The following is an 18,595-nucleotide window of genomic DNA, read 5'->3' as shown; positions in this document are numbered from 1 at the left end:
AGATAAACTTTTGATGTATACGAGACAGTAGCTACTTCAGTGGAATAATCTACCCCTGTCTTTGAGTGGTAGAATTAGTGTATATAGTATGATAATATTCCCCAGATGGCTTTATGTCCTGTGTCAATTACCGATCTGCTTGCTGCATAGAGATCTCAGGCAGTTAAGAATGATGTTATCTCAGTTTTGTTGGAGTGGCAGGAAATCCAAACTTAAGTTAGAACAATTGTATGGAGGATGGAGAACGGGGGGATTAGGTTTACCCAATTTGCAATGGTATAACTGGGCGTGTTTGCTCAGACATTAAGCGGACTGGATATTGGGTACCGAAGAATTTACATTGTGGAGCATAGAGCGAGACTTACTCCACCTCTATCACCCTCATTTCTTACTCCATGCCACCTATAGGCATACCCCTAAGCCATGGCGTAAGCACATAATTCTACAATCTATGAGACACACTTGGCAATATTTACTCTTGTTGTTGAACAAGAACCCTTTTTGTACAGATATACCTTTTATCGGAATTTCTGATTTTAGACCAGGGCTATCACAGGGGAGATTTCTGGGATGGGCGAAGAAAGGAGCAGTATATGTGGCGGACATGCTGCGGGAATCGGGGGAGATTAAATTGAGGGAGAACATTGAATCTATATTGGGGAGTGTGAATATAAACTGGTATTCATATTTCCAAATATATACCTATGTTTCCCTTATTAAGTGATCCAATTGTGTTAGAGGGATATACCAATTATTAGAGCAGTTTTTCATGCCTTCAGGGAGCATGCAGATTACAGTTTCTGCTCTGTATAAAGCTATAGAAATGGCGTCCCCACACAGAAGCTATGTGGATATAGCGCAGAAGTGGACAGCTGATCTGGGAATGGAAATCCGGGAAAGGGACATCCTTCAATACTTGAAAGGGATTTTTACTAACATTTATAGTGCGAGATGTAGAGAAATCCAATATAGAATCATTACCAGAGCATATTTTTCTCCCAAACAGGCATATTATGCCGGATGTATAAAAGTGCCTAAATGCTACAAATGTGGTGATATGGAGGTGTCATTGCTGCATATATAAGAGATTTCTGGAACAAGATACTAAGTTATTGCGGACACCTATTGAGTAGAGAACTTCACCTGACACCTAAGAATATCATTTTGGGAATGGTGGGGGGTGGGAACTCACTCCGGAGCGCAGAACGTTCATTGATATATAAAGCTATTATTATAGGGAAGCAGTTTATATTGCAATATTGGACACAGGAAATCTCACCTTCCTATTGGCACTGGAGAAACACGTTACACTCTTTATTGGTGCTTGAAGCTCGCGATGCATGTCTTACAGTTAAGCCTAAGAAGAAATTTTGGGCAGCCTGGGAGCCCTATGTTCAATCTTTGCTGGAGCGGGCGCTTAGCCTGATTCTAAATTCTATTCCACTTTAAGAATACTTGAGGGGGAGGAATAAGATCCTTGCTCTGGGATGGGAGTGGGGAGATATAGGATGGTTATGTATTTGGGGTAGGGAACCATAAGAGTACAGGTTCCCTCTGGTGTGAGTGTTTGCTTGAGGTTAAGGTGGGTAGGGGCAGAAGGGGGGATGGAGGCGCAGAGAGGAGGAAAGAGTTTGATCTTCAGGAAGAGGGTGTTGATGCTGCGAGTGGGGGTATGGGACATTTGGGTGGGGAGAGGGGGAGGGCAGGAAGGGGGGAATTGTTGGGGATAGGGAGCATACGTATGGACAAAGATGGAAGATTTAGGATTAATCACCATGGAGATATATAAAGCCTAAGGCTTTGGTTTGAGATGTATCCAATATAATATAATTTGTAAAGGGTAGCTAATGTCCAATATAGAGTTTGATGTTATTAGCTTATAAAGATACTAATTTTGGAGTGACATTTACTCATTGGTTAGTTTATAAATGTGAATCAGCTAATGCTGAGGGAAATCAGCTTATAGCTCATCTTACAAATCTGGAACTTTGTTATGTTGCTTATTTGAGCAGTGTTATTACTTTAAACTTGTTGACATTATTGTAAACAGGATGTGATATTGCACTTAATCTGGCTGTCGAATACCAGTTGCAGCTGGTGGGTTATAATATAGATATAGAGCAATCTTTGTTGTGACTGTCCGTATGTAGAGACACTGTTTGTATGACATAAATTTTCAATAAAACATTTGAACAATAAAAATAACTCTCTTAATTCACACCCTATCTTTCTTAATTTAACCAAAGTCTGTAATTGGTCTTACCCATCCTCCAGGCCATTACGGAACATTCCAGAGTACATTCTCCCATCAGGCCATCTAAGTACTCCTCTGAAACAATCACCACACAAAAATCAGCATGATTGTAGATAAAACTGGATATTTTACATGATAGCAACACGACAAATTTCAGCCTTCTAAACAGCCTTGATATGCCAAACCAGAAATCTGCTGTTTAAAGAGGATGTCACAACAGATATTGACTTTTCTGTTGTGACTTTGCTAGAGCAGAAGCAACATAAAAAAAAGCACAGTTTCACAGAATGTTTTACTCAGCTCTCCAAAAATGGAATTCCAATATAAAAAGGTAGTATTTTCCTATTTATTACAATATACCTTGTGCAACAGAAAAAGCACTGAGCCTGTATGTCTGGCTTTGTACTATATATACTTGAACACAAACCAAGATATTTTGGGGTCAAAAAAGGCATTAAAAATTAAATCTCAGTTTATATTTAAGACTTCTTTCCCACTCCAGTGGTGTCTGACATTTCTCCCATTCCCTCCCTCCCCCCCATGCTGTCCCCATTGCCGCTGCCCATCCGCCCCTGACTGGCAGAGCTCCCTCCCCCCACTCTGAACAGGCACAGCTCCCACTAACTTCTTCCCTTCCCTCCTCCAAAACAAATGAACCCCCCCAACTCCTGGACCCACCAGTAGCACCCCCACCCCTCTGGCCGGCCCTACCATACCACCCCGGTGGTCTAGTGGTATGAACAATCCCCAATCACTCCTGTCACGCCATCTCTGTGGTAAAAATAGCTGCCACAACTTCCAGCAGCAGTCTCAAGAGCTGGCTGTCATAACCTCCAGCAGCACTTCTGGGATTCGAGCCATCACAAGCAGGACTTGCTGGCTTCAATCCCAAAATGGCTGCTGTGACCCCCCAGCAGCAATCTCATTGAGACTGCCACTGGAAATCGTAGCAGCCATTTTTACTATGGAGACATCATGGACAGGAGTGAGTTGGGGGAGGGGGTGTCACTCGTGCTCCAACACATTATTAAACCACCAGGACAGTATGGTAGGCCGGGGGGGGGGGGTACCCTACTGGTGGGGAAGGGAGGAATTAACTGCGAGCTGTGCCCGTTTTGGGGGTGGGGAGCAGCTCTGGAGGTGGGAAGGAGAGAATGCCAGACACTACAGGGAGAGAGGGAAGGAAGGATACAAGGGGAGGAATGCTGGAATATAAACCCTCAGTTTATATTCAAGTTAACATTTTTTCCTTTAAACAAAAAAGGGGGAGGAGGAGGAATGTTACCTCTGTTTATATACAAATGAATTTATATTTGAGTATATATGGTAATCAATCTCAATGCAATTAGAGATAGGGCATGGTCAAGATAGCTAGCGTTAGCATTATTTTCCCCCATTTTGTTTCAGAAAAAAAACACTTAGTACTTCAGTTCATAATTTGAAAAGTTTTTCAGAATGGGAGACTGAATACCATTCTTTCAGCCTGCCTTTTATTTTTTTTTAGAATTAAGCATTTTGACAGAGGTGAATTTTCATATTTAATTACTAACCAAACAGTAAGCATTTTGACAGAGTGAATTTTCATATTTAATTACTAACCAAACAGCCACCTCTCTCAACAAATATAAAGCCAATCATCTATGTCTCTTACTTGCCATGAGGTTTACCAGCAAGCCAGCGGCCCTCATATACAGCATTTTTCAGTCGAGGGTCTTTGTAAAGGTATATTTGGCACTACGTGATATGGGAGGGCTCCTGTGGAATACTTCCACTTCCAAAAGGGATTGGGTCAGAGACTCCCCTCAAACTTGATCCACAGCCTGACTTATAGCCCTCAGCCATTTGGCCTGAAAAAGAAAAGATAAAAGATTGAGATCCTTCAAAAAAATTACCCTCGTTGACCCATCCCTTTCAGACTTAGCTGGTCTTTTTTTTTTGCTTGGTGATTTTCATTGCTCTTCCTCTCCACAGGTAAATGTGAGAATAATTCTAGGCAGCCGGATGACAGGGCACATACATACACATTCCCATCCATTGTTTTATAAGGGCAGGGAAAGGGAGAGAAGTCACTTTCCCAGCCCACACACCTGCCTACCTTCTCCTGCGGTGTTGATGCAATAAGTGTGAACTGTTCCTCCGGCATTGTGAGCTTCAAACCACTCCTAGCAGAGGAAACCAGAATAAACCCTATCAGGAAAACTTCCGCTAGAATTTTTTAGTAGTTCTTATTTTTGCCCCAGTGGTATCAAGAGTAAATTTCTAGCCGGGCCAAGATATTGTAAATGAGGCCACTGTATAGAGCTGCTCTAGGCTGTCCAGGAGAACAGAGTCATCATTAAAACATAAGGTAGAACAATGCAGATCTACCCCCATTCTCTTTGAACTGCAGTGTGTGGTAACATGCTTACAGAGATGCCAAATTACCAGGTTTCAGGCTGGAGACTTTTTGGCCTGTCTTAGTTTTGAACTTACATCCCAAAACTGTGTGTAATTTGTAGTGCCTAATCTGTGTACTGAAATCAGTGCTGAAGTCCCATAAAGCACCAGGATGGGGCGATTAGAAATTCAAGACTATCACAAAATCTCCAGCTTGGAATTGGGCAACTTGGCATCTTTGTGCTTATAGTGTGGACAAAGATACCTGACTGACTGTGGGGACAGGGAGCCTCAAAACAAAGCAACCAAACCTAACAGCTACTTCGTCCACATTCTCATTCTTTATTGTTGGTACCATTTTTATTGATCTCACTTATAATTTTCAACATGCTGGCTTGTGCAGCATACGATGTACATACAGAGGAAGTATAAAACGGAATACTTTTCATAGGTAGAGTAGTAATTTGCTATAAATTGTGATCAGTGGGTCATTTGGAGGAACTGGGTTATAGGTACCCACAGAGAGGGGGCCCTGGAAATGCAGAAAGAGGGTTGCTGGAGTGGACCCACGGAAAGGGAGGGGGCTGCTGGACCCAAAGGCGGAGTTGGAGAGAAGAGAGAAAGGTGCTGGACCACTGGGGGAAGGGAGGGCTGGCTGGAGGGGAGAGAGAGGTGCTGGACCCATATGGGGGGTAGGGCTGGAGGGAAAGGAGAGAGATGCTTGGCCTGCAGGGAAGGAAGGGAGAAGGGACACAGAGAGAGGCAATGGCAGACATGAGAGGGGGGTATATGGACACAGAGGGAATATGCTAGACATCGGGAGAATGGGAATGCAGAAGGGAGATGCTGGAAGTATGGTGGGCACAGAGACACAGAGGAGTGATGCTGAACATAGGTGAAGGGGATAGGGATAGGCTTAGGGCTCTCTCTGGCTAGGGGGCAGATGTCCCGGTTGCACCCCCCTTAACACCATCTCTGGCATGTGTGATATTTATATTTTTGCACCATGGTGTGGCTTCTTGTGGTTTTAGGTTAATATATGTTATCATTTTTGGTCAGCTATTATGTATTTGACAATTGTGTTGTGTGTGTGACGAGGTATTCTGTTAGCATGAATTTTCTATGTAGCATTCTGTAGTAATTTAGCTTGTTCAGTTTTTCTGATAGTAGAGGGGATATTTGTGAGGGGAGACAGGGATTTTGTTGGACCTTGTTCTGTATTGTTTCTGATTTAACAGTTGTACAGAATAGTTTCTTTTTATACTTTAATAAAATGATTTAAATATAAAATCAGAACAAGGCTTGTGCAGATGGGATCAGACGGAGCTTGTGGGGACAGGGCAGGGATAGAGCTCACAGGGATAGGGACAAAATTTTGTTCTTACGTCATTCTCTAGTCTAGCCCCGACCAATGCATCCCAGTATGCACTGTGCAGGGCAGGGTGCTGCCATAAATATGATGGAACCAGAGGTGGGAGCAAATGGGCTTTGCTCCTGCCTTCAGGTATTGAGGGGGAGGGGGGGACTTAAAAAAAAAAAAAAGAGGTCAGCGATTAGGACATGACACTAGAGAGGTTTCTTTTACAGTTGGGTGTGGGCAGGTCAGGTGGGGAAAGGGTGGGGGCCCATTAGACTATCTGAGATTTTGGTGTGTTGGGGGCCCCCACTAGACCACCAAGTGTTTTTTATATTTTAATGTTGGGGGATGGGGAGGCTTAGGATATGATTGGATCAGATTGGGTTGGCAAAAGGGGACAGAGGCCAGTGTAGAAAGCAATCTGGAGCAGGGTGGTCAGGATGGATGAGACAGAGGGGGTGCTGCTAACACCCACCTCTTTCAACCACCCTTTCTATGCTGCCCGAGACCTGGAAAAAAGTTTCCTGCATATAATGTATGGGAGAAACATTTTTTCCTGCATGGCTGTGGGATAGTTAATGACCATTTCAATGTGGTAAGGGTTTCCATGCGAGTTAATACCTGTGCATTGCTTGGCCAGTAAAGCTCACAATTTAACCATGTCAAATCCACAGTAATGCTTTCTGCATGGGTCCCCAGAGTCAGCAGAGATAGGGATCAATGGTGGAAGAGGCGGCCTTAATATAAGTGGTCTTGAGAGTCACTTTCAATTTGGGAAACGACACTCAAGATATAGCAGTTGTGATAGCAAGTTCATAAAGATGGAGCAACGCAATAGAAGGTCGATAGCCACATAGATTCTAATTATGCAGCAGAGGGTGGAGGGATGTGAAGTTCAAACTCATCCCCCAACCTCATTCCAGGAGGAGCGCAAATTGATTAACTGACTGTGGGACTACTGAATTAACAACAATCTCAGTTTCTGATAGGCAAAAAGATGGCATTGTACAGAGACTTCTACAGTCTGTATGTATACATTTATAAATTCTGGAAAAGAATCCAAAAGTCAGATGCTTTCAGATATTATAACTGTGACTCTGTGGCTAGCCCACCCTGTAAACAGGCATAATACAAGGATGGATAATGGCACATCTGCTGCAGCCAAATTGTTGGCCAGATGGGATAGACCTTATAGGGGACGGACCACCAGAGGATGCAATATCCTCTCGTATCAAAGATGGGTCTCCAGGAGCTTATGCCCAGGAGGGAAGGGTTAGGACAGCTGTTGTAGTTGATGATTCCATTATTAGGCATGTAGATAGATTGGGTGGCTGGTGGATGTGAGATCGCATGGTGACTTGCCTTGCCTCGTGTGTAAGTGGCGGACCTCACACGTCACCGAGATAGGATTTTGGATAGTGCTGGGGAGAAGCCGGCTGTCTTGGTACATGTAGGTACCAAAGACATAGGAAAATGTGGGCGGGAGGTTCTGGAAGCCAAATTTAGGCTCCTAGGTAGAAAGCTGAAATCCAGATACTCCAGGGTAGAATTTTCAGAAATGCTCCCCGTCCCACGCACAGGGCCCAAGAGACAGGCAGAGCTTCGGAATCTCAATGTGTGGATGAGACGTTGGAGCATGGAGGAGAATTTTACATTTGTTAGGAACTGGGTAACATTCTGGGGAAGGGGGAGCCTATTCCGAAAGGATGAGCTCCATCAAAACCAGGGTGGGACCAGGCTGCTGGCATTGGCATTTAAAAAGGAGACAGAGCAGCATTGAAACTAGAAACTGGGAGAAGGCCGACAGTCGCTCAAAAGCACATGGTTCAGAATAAGGTATCTTTCAAAGACATCACCAAAACAGGGAAGATAGGTGTATCCCAATAGCGAGGTTGCAAAGAGACCATAGTAGATCAGGGTGTACTTAAATAAAAATCAGACAAAAGATTGCAAATTACACTGTCAACTACTGAGAAAGATGTAAATGTTCTACATTGCAAATGCCAGAAGCCTAACAAATAAGATGGGAGAGTTAGAATATATTGCACTAAATGAAAAATTAGATATAATAGGCATAATAATTGTTATTTTATATCTTATTCTCAATTTGTACAATTGTTCTTCTTGTACTGTAGCTTGCACTACAGACTTTGTAAGCCACTTTGAGCCTGCGATCAATGGGAAAATGTGGGATATAAATGTAATAATAAATAAATAAATAAATAAATCAATCTCTGAGACCTGGTGGAAGGAGAATAACCAGTGGGACACTGTCACACCAGGATACAAATTATATCGTAGTGATAGAGTTGATCGAATTGGTGGAGGGGTAGCATTGTATGTTAAGGAGGACCTTGAATCTTAAGTATTGCCACACTGGGACAGACCAAAGATCCATCAAGCCCAGCATCCTGTTTCCAACAGTGGCCAATCCAGGTCACAAATACCTGGAAAGATCCCCAAAAAGTTCAATACATTTTATGCTGCTTATCCCAGAAATAAGCAGTGGATTTTCCCCAAGTCATTTTAATAATGGTCTATGGACTTTTTCTTTAGGAAGTCGTCTAAACCTTTTTAAAATCCCGCTCACTGCCTTTACCACATTCTCTGGCAATAAGTACATAAGTACAAAAGTAATGCCACACTGGGAAAAGACCAAGGGTCCATTGAGTCCAGCATCCTATCCACGACAGCAGCCAATCCAGGCCAAGGGCACCTGGCAAGCTTCCCAAACGTACAAACATTCTATACATGTTATTCCTGGAATTGTGGATTTTTTCCCAAGTCCATTTAGTAGCGGTTTATGGACGTCCTTTAGGAAACCGTCTAACCCCTTTTTAAACTCTGCCAAGCTAACCGCCTTCACCACGTTCTCCGGCAACGAATTCCAGAGTTTAATTATGCGTTGGGTGAAGAAAAATTTCTCCGATTTGTTTTAAATTTATTACACTGTAGTTTCATCGCATGCCCCCTAGTCCTAGTATTTTTGGAAAGCGTGAACAGACGCTTCACATCCACCTGTTCCATTCTACTCATTATTTTATATACCTCTATCATGTCTCCCCTCAGCTGTCTCTTCTCCAAGCTGAAAAGACCCAGCCTCCTTAATCTTTCTTGATAGGGAAGTTGTCCCATCCCCGCTATCATTTTAGTCACCCTTTGCGGCACCTTTTCCAGTTCCAATATATCTTTCTTGAGATGCGGCGACCAGAATTGAACACAATACTCAAGGTGCGGTCGCCTGTTTTCCTCACACCTGTTTTCCATACCTTTCCTAATAATACCCAACATTCTATTCGCTTTCTGAGCCGCAGCAGCACACTGAGCAGAAGGTTTCAGTGTATTATCGACAACAACACCCAGATCCCTTTCTTGGTCCGTAACTCCTAACGTGGAACCTTGCATGACGTAGCTATAATTCAGGTTCTTTTTTCCCACATGCATCACCTTGCACTTGCTCACATTAAACGTCATCTGCCATCTAGCCGCCCATTACACGTTGAGTGAAGAAAATCTTTCTCCAATTCGTTTTAAATTTACTACTTTGTAGCTTCATCACAGGACAAGAAACACATCTTGGAATACCTATGGATTGAAATTCCATGTGTAAAGGGGAAAAGGATAGTTATAGGAGTGTACTACCGTACACCTGGCCAGGATGAACAGACAGATGTAGAAATGTTATCAGAAATTAGGGAGGATAACAAACTGGAGAACACAATAATTTCAATTACACCGATATTGACTGGATAAATGTATCATCAGTGCATGCTAGAGAGGTGAAATTCCTTGATGGAATCAAGGACTGCTTTATGGAGCAGCTTGTTCAGAAGCCAACAAGAGGAGGAACAATTCTAGACCTAGCTTAGTGGAGTGCATGATCTGGTGCAGGAGGTAATGGTGCTGGGGCCTCTTGGTAACAGTGATCATAACATGATCACATTTGATATAAGCTCTGGAGTAAGTAAATACAGGAAATCCAACGATCATACCAATACAATGCATACAAACCCACAAACATCAACAACCCAGGATACACCCTCCCTATCTCAGACAGCCTGAAAATTCTCGGAGTAACAATCGACCGAAACCTCTCACTTGAGACCCAAGCTAAATCCACCATAAAGAAAATGTTTCTCTCAATGTGGAAACTGAAACACATGAAACCATTCTTTCTAAGAGAAATATTTCACAACCTGGTACAGTCAATGGTACTAAGCCACGCAGACTACTGTAATGGAATCTATGCGGGATGCAAGAACAAATTATAAAGAACTTCAGACCGCCCAAAACACAGCAGCAAGGCTTATATTTGGAAAAACACGTTTGACAGCACTAAACCACTCCGAGAAAAACTGCACTGGCTTCCAATTAAGGAACATATCGTTTTCAAAATCTGCACGACAGTTCATAAAATTATTTACAGCGAGGCACCGGGATACATGACAGACCTCATTGACCTGCCAATCAGAAACACCACAAAATCAGCACGATCATACCTAAACCTCCACTACCCAAGCAACAAAGGCCTCAAGTACAAATCCACTTATGCATCCAGCTTTTCCTACTTGAGCGCACAACTGTGGAACGCACTACCAAAAGTAATAAAAACTACGCTCGACCACCTGAATTTCCGGAAAGCACTAAAAACAGATCTGTTCAGAAGGGCATATCCCACCGACCCAACATAAAATACCTGGACACTTGCGACACAACGTAACTAAAGACCGTAATGGACATATCCTAACTCTTCCTCTCTCTCTCTAAGTTCTCCCTAATTGCCTCTAGCATACATGTACCTCATTCTACCATAAAATCACCTTGTAATTGTTCATACCTTGTATTTGTTCATACCGGAATCGGTTAATGCCATTTATGGTACTACGTAAGCCACATTGAGCCTGCAAAGAGGTGAGATACAAATGTAACAAATAAATAAGTTAGCATTTACCTTTCAAAAAAGAGACTATGATAAATGAGAAAAGCCGTGAAAAAACACAAACAAAAGAAAAAAACTTAGAGGAGCAGCTGTGAAGGTCAAAATTTTACATCAGGAGTGAATGCTGTTCAAAAATACCATCCTGGAAGCCCAGGCCAAATATATTCCATCTATTAAAAAAGAAAGAAGGAAAAAGGAGAAAGGAAGACCAAACGCCAGCTGGCATGGTTAAAAAGTGAGGTGAAGGAAACTATAGAGCTAAAAGAAAATCCTTCAGAACATGAAGGATCAGACTGAAAATAGGAAACTACATAAAGAATGGCAAATCAAATGCAAAGCACTGATAAGGAAAACAAAGAGAGACTTTGAAAAGAAGATTGATTTGGAGGCAAAAACGCATAGCAAAAACCTTTTTAGGTATATTATATTAAAAGCAAAAAGCTGGCAAAAGGATCGGTTGGACCGCTAGATGATTGAAGGGTAAAAGGGGTACTCAGGGAAGATAAGGCCATAGCAGAGAGCTTAAATGAATTCCTTGCTTCGGTCTTCACCAAGGAAGATGTGGGAGAGATACCGGTGCCAGAAATGGTAGGTATTCAATGCTGATGAGTCAGATAAACCGAATCAAATCTCTGTAAACCTGGAAGATATAATGGGGCAATTTGACAAATTGAAGAGTAGCAAATCACCAGGAGTATTGAAAGAATTGAAAAATGAACTTGCAGAACTATTGTAATATATAATTCATCTTTAAAATCAAGCATGGAACCGGAAGATTGGAGGGTGGCCAATGTAACGCCAATTTTTTAAAAGGGTTCTAGAGATGATCTGGGAAATTATAGACCAGTGATCTTGATGTCGGTGCCGGGCAAAATGGTAGAGACTATTATAAAGAACAAAATTACAACGGGGGCGAAGCTAGCTCCTTAATCTATTGTAACTGTCGAGGAAGTACACATGGTCTGAAGGGTTAAACCCATTATCCCCAATATTGGTTGGAATCCAAAGAAATAAGGGGGGAGGGAGGGTGGAAGAGAGGGTGGGGAAGGGGGGGGGGGGAAATAAAAATTTCTGATGATGGCTTGTTTAACAATTATCTGTGAAGCATCACTGTACAACAGCAGTTTTGTATTTTTCAGCATTTGTATATTATATTTATCTTGTCATCAATAAAAATGTTGAAACATAAAGAACAAAATTACAGAGCATATTCTAAACCATAGAGCCAACATGGGTTTAGTGAAGGGAAATCTTGCCTCACCAATCTACTACATTTTTTTGAATGGGTGAATGAACATGTGGCTAAAGTTGAGCCGGTCGATATTGTGTATCTGGATTTTCAAAAGGCATTTGACAAAGTACATCATGAAAGACTCCAGAAGAAATTGGAAAGTCATGGGATAGGAGGTAGTGTTCTACTGTGGATTAAGTAGAGGAGTGTGGTAGCCGTGTTAGTCCATTCTTAAGGTTATCAATAGAAATCAAACAAAATAAAACGTGGAAAAGAAAATAAGATGATACCTTTTTTATTGGACATAACTTAATACATTTCTTGATTAGCTTTCGAAGGTTGCCCTTCTTCGTCAGATCGGAAATAAGCAAATGTGCTAGCTGACAGTGTATATAAGTGAAAACATTCAAGCATTACTATGACAGTCTGACAGGGTGGGAGGATGGGGGTGGGTCGGAGGTATGCATGGGGACATCAAAGCATATCATTGATATTCTAACAGGATGGGTGTGGATAGGTGAGGGGTGGGGTGATCAACAGAGACATACAGCTTTATGGTTTATAATGGGCTAGGAACCCCAGGTCCTTGTTAAGTCCTTTCTGTCGGGTGTTAAAATATTCAATCATTCTGACTTCAAAGGTCTTACGTTCTTGTATGGTTTTAAAGTTACCTTTCAGTATTCTCACTGTGAAATCACTGGTACAGTGTCCTAGTTCTGTGAAGTGCTGTCCCACCGGGGTGGGGGCCCTACTGGCTGTATTGTTCATGTGATGTCTATGTAAATTGAATCTTGTCTTAAGCATCTGGCCTGTTTCTCCAATATAGCATCCTTCGTTACATTTTTTACACTGAATGATATATACCACATTGGAAGATGAGCAAGTGAAAGATCCCTTTATGTTGAATATCTTTCCTTTGTGGGTAACTGTGGGGTCCTGTGAAATATTTTGGCATAGTTTGCAACTGGATAAATTACAGGGACGTGTGCCCTTCTGTTCCTTTTCAGTCTGTGATGGAAGTTTACTTCTGATTAGCTTGTGTTTAAGTTGGGTGGTTGTCGGAAGGCCAGTACTGGTGGGGATGGGAATTAAAACTGTGGATTAAAAACTGGTTAAAGGATAGAAAACAGAAAGTAGGGTTAAATGGTCAGTATTCTCAATGGAGAAGGGTAGATATTGGGGTTCTGTAGGGGTCTGTGTTGGGACCGCTGCTTTTTAACATATTTATAAATGATCTAGATATGGGAATAACTAGTGAGGTAATTAAATTTGCCGACACAAAGTTATTCAAGGTTGATAAATCGCAAGAGGATTGTAAAAAATTGCAAGATGACCTTACAAGACTGGGATTCAAAATGGCAGATGATGTTTAATGTGAGCAAGTGCAAAGTGAAGCATGTGGGAAACAGGAATCAGAACTATAGCTATATGATGCAAGTTTCCACGTTAGGAGTCACCGACCAGAAAAAGGATCTAGGAGTCATCACTGATGATACTTTGAAGCCCTCTATTCAGTGTGCTGCAGAAGCAAAGAAAGCAAATAGAATGTTAGGTACTGTTAGGAAAGCAATGGAAAATAAAAATGAGGATGTTATAATGCCTTTGTATCACTCCATGGTGAGACCGCACCTTGAATACTGTGTGCAGTTCTAGTTGCCACATCTCAAAAAAGATATAGTGAAATCAGAAAAGGTACAGAGAAGGACGCCGAAAATGATAAAGGGAATGGGACGGCTTCCCTATGAGGAAAGGCTGAAATAGCTTGGGCTCTTCAGCTTGGAGAAAAGACGGCTAAGGGGAGATATGATAGAGATATAAAATATTGAGTGAAGTGGAATGGGTAGACGTGAATCGCTTGTTTACTCTTTCCAAAAATACTAGGACTAGGGGACAAGCAATGAAGCTACAAAGTAGTAAATTTAAAACAAATTGGAGAAAATATTTCTTCACTCAACGTGTAAATAAACTCTGGAATTTGTTGCCAGAGAATGTAGTAAAAGCGGTTAGCTTAGCGGGGTTTAAAAAAGGTTTGTATGGCTTCCTAACGGAAAAGTCAGACCATTATTAAAATGGATTTGGGGAAAATTCACTGCTTATTTCTAGAATAAGCAGCATAAAGTGTATTGTACTGTTTTGGGATCTTGCCAGGTACTTGTGACCTGGATTGGCCACTGTTGGAAAACAGGATGCTGGGCTTGATGGACCTTCGGTCTGTCCCAGTATGGCAACACTTATGTACTTATGTCCTTCATCCGCTGTCTTTTTAGTAAGTTACTATGTTAGATGGAAAGGCAAAACCACCTTAGGTAGAAAGGAAGAACAATGCAAACAGAACTCCAGTTTCTGTAAAACATAAGACGTGATCTCAATAGGACAAAGCCTGCAATTCTGAATTCTTTCAGCTGAACAAAACTGCCACGAAACTGGGGCCGATATTCTTACTGTGGGAGACATCCTGACTAACTTCCGCAGTCAATGGTGAGACTGGATATTCAATGATGGGCCATTTCCAGTGACCAGCATTGAATATCCAGTTTACTTTTGGCCAGTTTGGAGACTCAAAAGGGAGGAGTTTGTCAATGACAGCAGAACCAAATTAAGATTCCAAGAAGAAAAAGAGAACTGGCAGAAGTAAAGAATGACACCCTTTTAAGAAAGAATACAATATTCAGATGAGCACTAAACAATGCTTCCTCTAAACACCATTGGAAACAGGCTAAAGCAACCACTTGCACTTTTAGGGAGCCTAAGGCTAAACCTTTCTTTAAACCATCAAGCAAAAAAGATAAAATCTGCACCACTGACCCTGAAAAAGGAGATAATCTCCAGATTCTAGCATAGGCAACAGAAATAGACTGCTTTTTTGCCTGCAAGAGAATCAAAATGATTCCATCCATATATCTTTTGAGCCTTAACTGTGACCTTTCAATAGCTACATTGTAAGACAAAAATGAGAAAGGTTGTCTATGAGCACTGGTTCTTGCCATAGATCATCTCTGGCCTGAGGAAGTTTCAGCTTCTCCCCATTTGAAAGCAAGTCAAGTCAACATACCAAGGAATTCTTGGCCAGTCCGGTGAAAGTAATCATCACCAACCCATGATGAGATGCTATCTTGTGTAATACACAGCCTAACAGTGACCACAGGAGAAAAATTTACAAATTGTGTTTGGTCACTGCTGAAGACCAGCATCCAGTACTGCCAACCCCTGTTTTCTTCTTCAGCTGAAAAACCAGGGTACTTTGGCATGTTCCCTGAATGCCTTCAAGTCTATCACTGGAAGTCCCCACTAATTCACAATGGATTGTAGAGGCTGCTTGACAATTCCAAATCTCTTGGGTCCAACATGTGCCTGTTTAGAAAATCTGCATACATATTTTTGGCCCTTTTTATGTGAGGTACTGACTTCGTCTGCAGATGTTGTTCGACCCAACAACAGAGTATGGCTGCTTTTTTGGTCTCTGTCTGACTCTTCATTTCTCCTTGACGAAAGTAACCACTGCGGCAGTGTCTGAGAAGACTCAAACTGCTTTCCCAAGGACTAAAGATTGAAACACCTCTAAGACTCTCTGAAGGACTCTGGTCTCCAGATGTCTGATATAACACATCACTTTGCCCGACATCCAGTGATCCTGAGCCAACTGTCCCAAAGAGTAAGTTCCTCACAAGAGATGCAAGTCTGCTCAGTTGATCACTATCCAACGAGGTGCCTTTAGAAATATACCTTAACAAATTTGAAGAACAGAGTCACCAGATCATGCTGGCTTTGACTCCAATCAACCAAGGCAGTTGAATATTGTATGTCTGAGATTGGGGCAGTTAATTACAGAAGAAGAAATTAGGTCTTACTCTTCTAATTTTCTTTCCTTTAGTTCCACCAGATCAGTCCAGAAACTGCAGATGTTATACCCATTAACTAGCAAGTAGAGAGAGAAAGTACAGAAGTGTGCTCTGCCTCATAAGGAGACTCTATAGCTCCCATATTTTGGAGGAGGTATGCTTTCCTGAAAGTAAATATGCACATGAGATCATTTTCTTTAGCCAGAGAGCCAAGGCTGCCTTAGAGGCCACTTCACCCTTCTTATTCTTTCCAAATAGAACATGTTATATGTCCCCTGATATTCAAAAGTATTTAACCGGTCAGAATCGACACCTGGCTAGTTAGATTACTACAACTATTACTACAAATCATTTCTATAGCGCTACCAGTCAAACGCAGTGCTTCACAATTGAACATGAAGAAAAGACAGCCCTTGCTCAAAAGAGCTTACAATCAAAATCAGGACAGACAGACAGGACAAATAAGGGATAAGGGTAGGACAGACAGATAGGACACACAGGGAAAAGGGACTATTGAAGAGAGGAAGACAAGATAAAGGTTACGAACAGGTGACAAGTTAGGAATTAAAAGCAGTATCAAACAGGTAGGCCTTTAGCCTGGATTTGAAGGCGGCCAGGGATGGAGCTAGACGTAATGGCTCAGGAAGTCTATTCCAGGCATGGGGTGCGGCGAGATAAAAGGAACGGAGTTAGCAATGGAGGAGAAGGGTGAAATTGGGAGAGATTTGCCTAGTGAACGGAGTTCCTGGGAAGGAGAGTAGGGAGGAGGGTGGAGAGGTAGTGAGGGGCAGCAGAGTGAATGCACTTATAGGTTAATAAGAGGAGCTTGAACTGTATATGAAAACTGATAGGGAGCATAGGCGTAGTTTGACTGTTTCATTTGGGGGGGCAAAGAATGGGCGGAGCATATTAGCATATCATTTGCATATATACATATGCAAATGAATATGCTAATATGGAGGAAGGAAATGAAATTTACAGGCAAAATATCACAGATGCACATTTCAAAAAGCTGACACATTTCAATTAATAAATTATGAATAAAATAAACTTTTATTTACCTTTGTTGTCTGATCATTTAGTTTTTCTATTCGCTTTGATCCCAGTGTCTTCTGTTTTATGCAGTGTCTTCTTCCAGTAGGCTTCCCTCTGCTCCCCACCCTCCCAGTCCCATCCATCTCTTGCTCCTTCCCTCTGCTCCCCACCCCTCCCAGTCCCAACCATCTCTTGCTCCTTCCCGCTGCTCCCCACCCCTCCCAGTCCCATCCATCTTCTGTTCCTTCCCTCTGCTCACCATCCCTCCGTCCCATCCATCTCTTGCTCCTTCCCTCTGCTGTGCCTGACCTCTCCAAATCCCATCCATCTCCTGGTCCATCCCTCTGCTCCCCCACCCCTCGCAGTCCCATCCATCTTCTGTTCCTTCCCTCTGCTCCCCACCCCTCGCAGTCCCATCCATCTTCTGTTCCTTCCCTCTGCTCACCATCCCTCCGTCCCATCCATCTCTTGCTCCTTCCCTCTGCTGTGCCTGACCTCTCCAAATCCCATCCATCTCCTGGTCCATCCCTCTGCTCCCCACCCCTCGCAGTCCCATCCATCTCTTGCTCCTTCCCGCTGCTCCCCACCCCTCCCAGTCCCATCCATCTTCTGTTCCTTCCCTCTGCTCACCATCCCTCCGTCCCATCCATCTCTTGCTCCTTCCCTCTGCTGTGCCTGACCTCTCCAAATCCCATCCATCTCCTGGTCCATCCCTCTGCTCCCCACCCCTCGCAGTCCCATCCATCTCTTGCTCCTTCCCTCTGCTCACCTCCTTTCCCAGTCCAATCCAATTCCTGGTCCTTCCCTCTGCTCCCCACCCACCCCTCCCAGTCCCATCCATCTCTTACTCCTTCCCTCTGCTCCCCACCCACCCCTCCCAGTCCCATCCATCTCTTGCTCCTTCCCTCTGCTTCCCACCCCTCCCAGTCCCATCTATCTCCTGCTCCTTCCCTCTGACCTCCTTTCCCAGTCCAGTCCAATCCAATTCCTGGTCCTTCCCTCTGCTCCCCACCCACCCCTCCCAGTCCCATCCATCTCTTGCTCCTTCCCTCTGACCTCCTTTCCCAGTCCAGTCCAATCCCTGGTCCTTCCCTCTGCTTCCCACCCCTCCCAGTCCCATCCATCTCCTGCTCCTTCCCTCTGACCTCCTTTCCCAGTCCAGTCCAATCCAATTCCTGGTCCTTCCCTCTGCTCCCCACCCCCCCCTCCCAGTCCCATCCATCTCTTACTCCTTCCCTCTGCTCTCCACCCTCCCAGTCCCATTCATCTTCCCTCTGCTGCCCCCTCCCCCCCCCCCGCGAGGTCCAGGATCGTGACTCCGTTTACCCCCTCTCTTCCTCCCTCCCTCCGGTGCAGGCAGCAGTCTTCTTCAGCCTTTCTGTGTTCCTGGCAGCGGTAGCGACGTACACGCTGCCTTCGGTCTGCCCCGGAAGCCTTCTCTTCAAGTTCCTGTTCCCACCTATGCGGGAACAGGAACTTGAAGAGAAGGCTTCGGGGCAGAGCTGAAGGCAGCGTGTACGTCGCTACCGCTGCCAGGAACAAGAAAGGCTTAGAGAAGATTGGT

At 43.3% G+C, this 18,595-nt stretch overlaps 1 protein-coding gene across 1 annotated transcript in view; it reads right to left on the bottom strand.

The window, feature by feature from the left end:
• Positions 1-18,595, bottom strand: part of ALS2 (alsin Rho guanine nucleotide exchange factor ALS2) — a 187,198-nt gene that overhangs the window by 72,986 nt on the left and 95,617 nt on the right. The window contains 6 exon segments of the mRNA XM_030209038.1: positions 2,264-2,329; positions 3,906-3,975; positions 3,978-4,009; positions 4,011-4,062; positions 4,065-4,101; positions 4,350-4,416. Of these exon segments, the coding sequence (XP_030064898.1) occupies positions 2,264-2,329; positions 3,906-3,975; positions 3,978-4,009; positions 4,011-4,062; positions 4,065-4,101; positions 4,350-4,416 (324 nt within the window).

Source organism: Microcaecilia unicolor, chromosome 7, assembly GCF_901765095.1.
Source record: "Microcaecilia unicolor chromosome 7, aMicUni1.1, whole genome shotgun sequence".
Classification (NCBI taxonomy): Eukaryota; Metazoa; Chordata; class Amphibia; order Gymnophiona; family Siphonopidae; genus Microcaecilia; species Microcaecilia unicolor.
The sequence above is the reverse complement of the archived record's forward strand: the minus strand, read 5'-3'. Positions and strand labels throughout refer to the sequence as shown.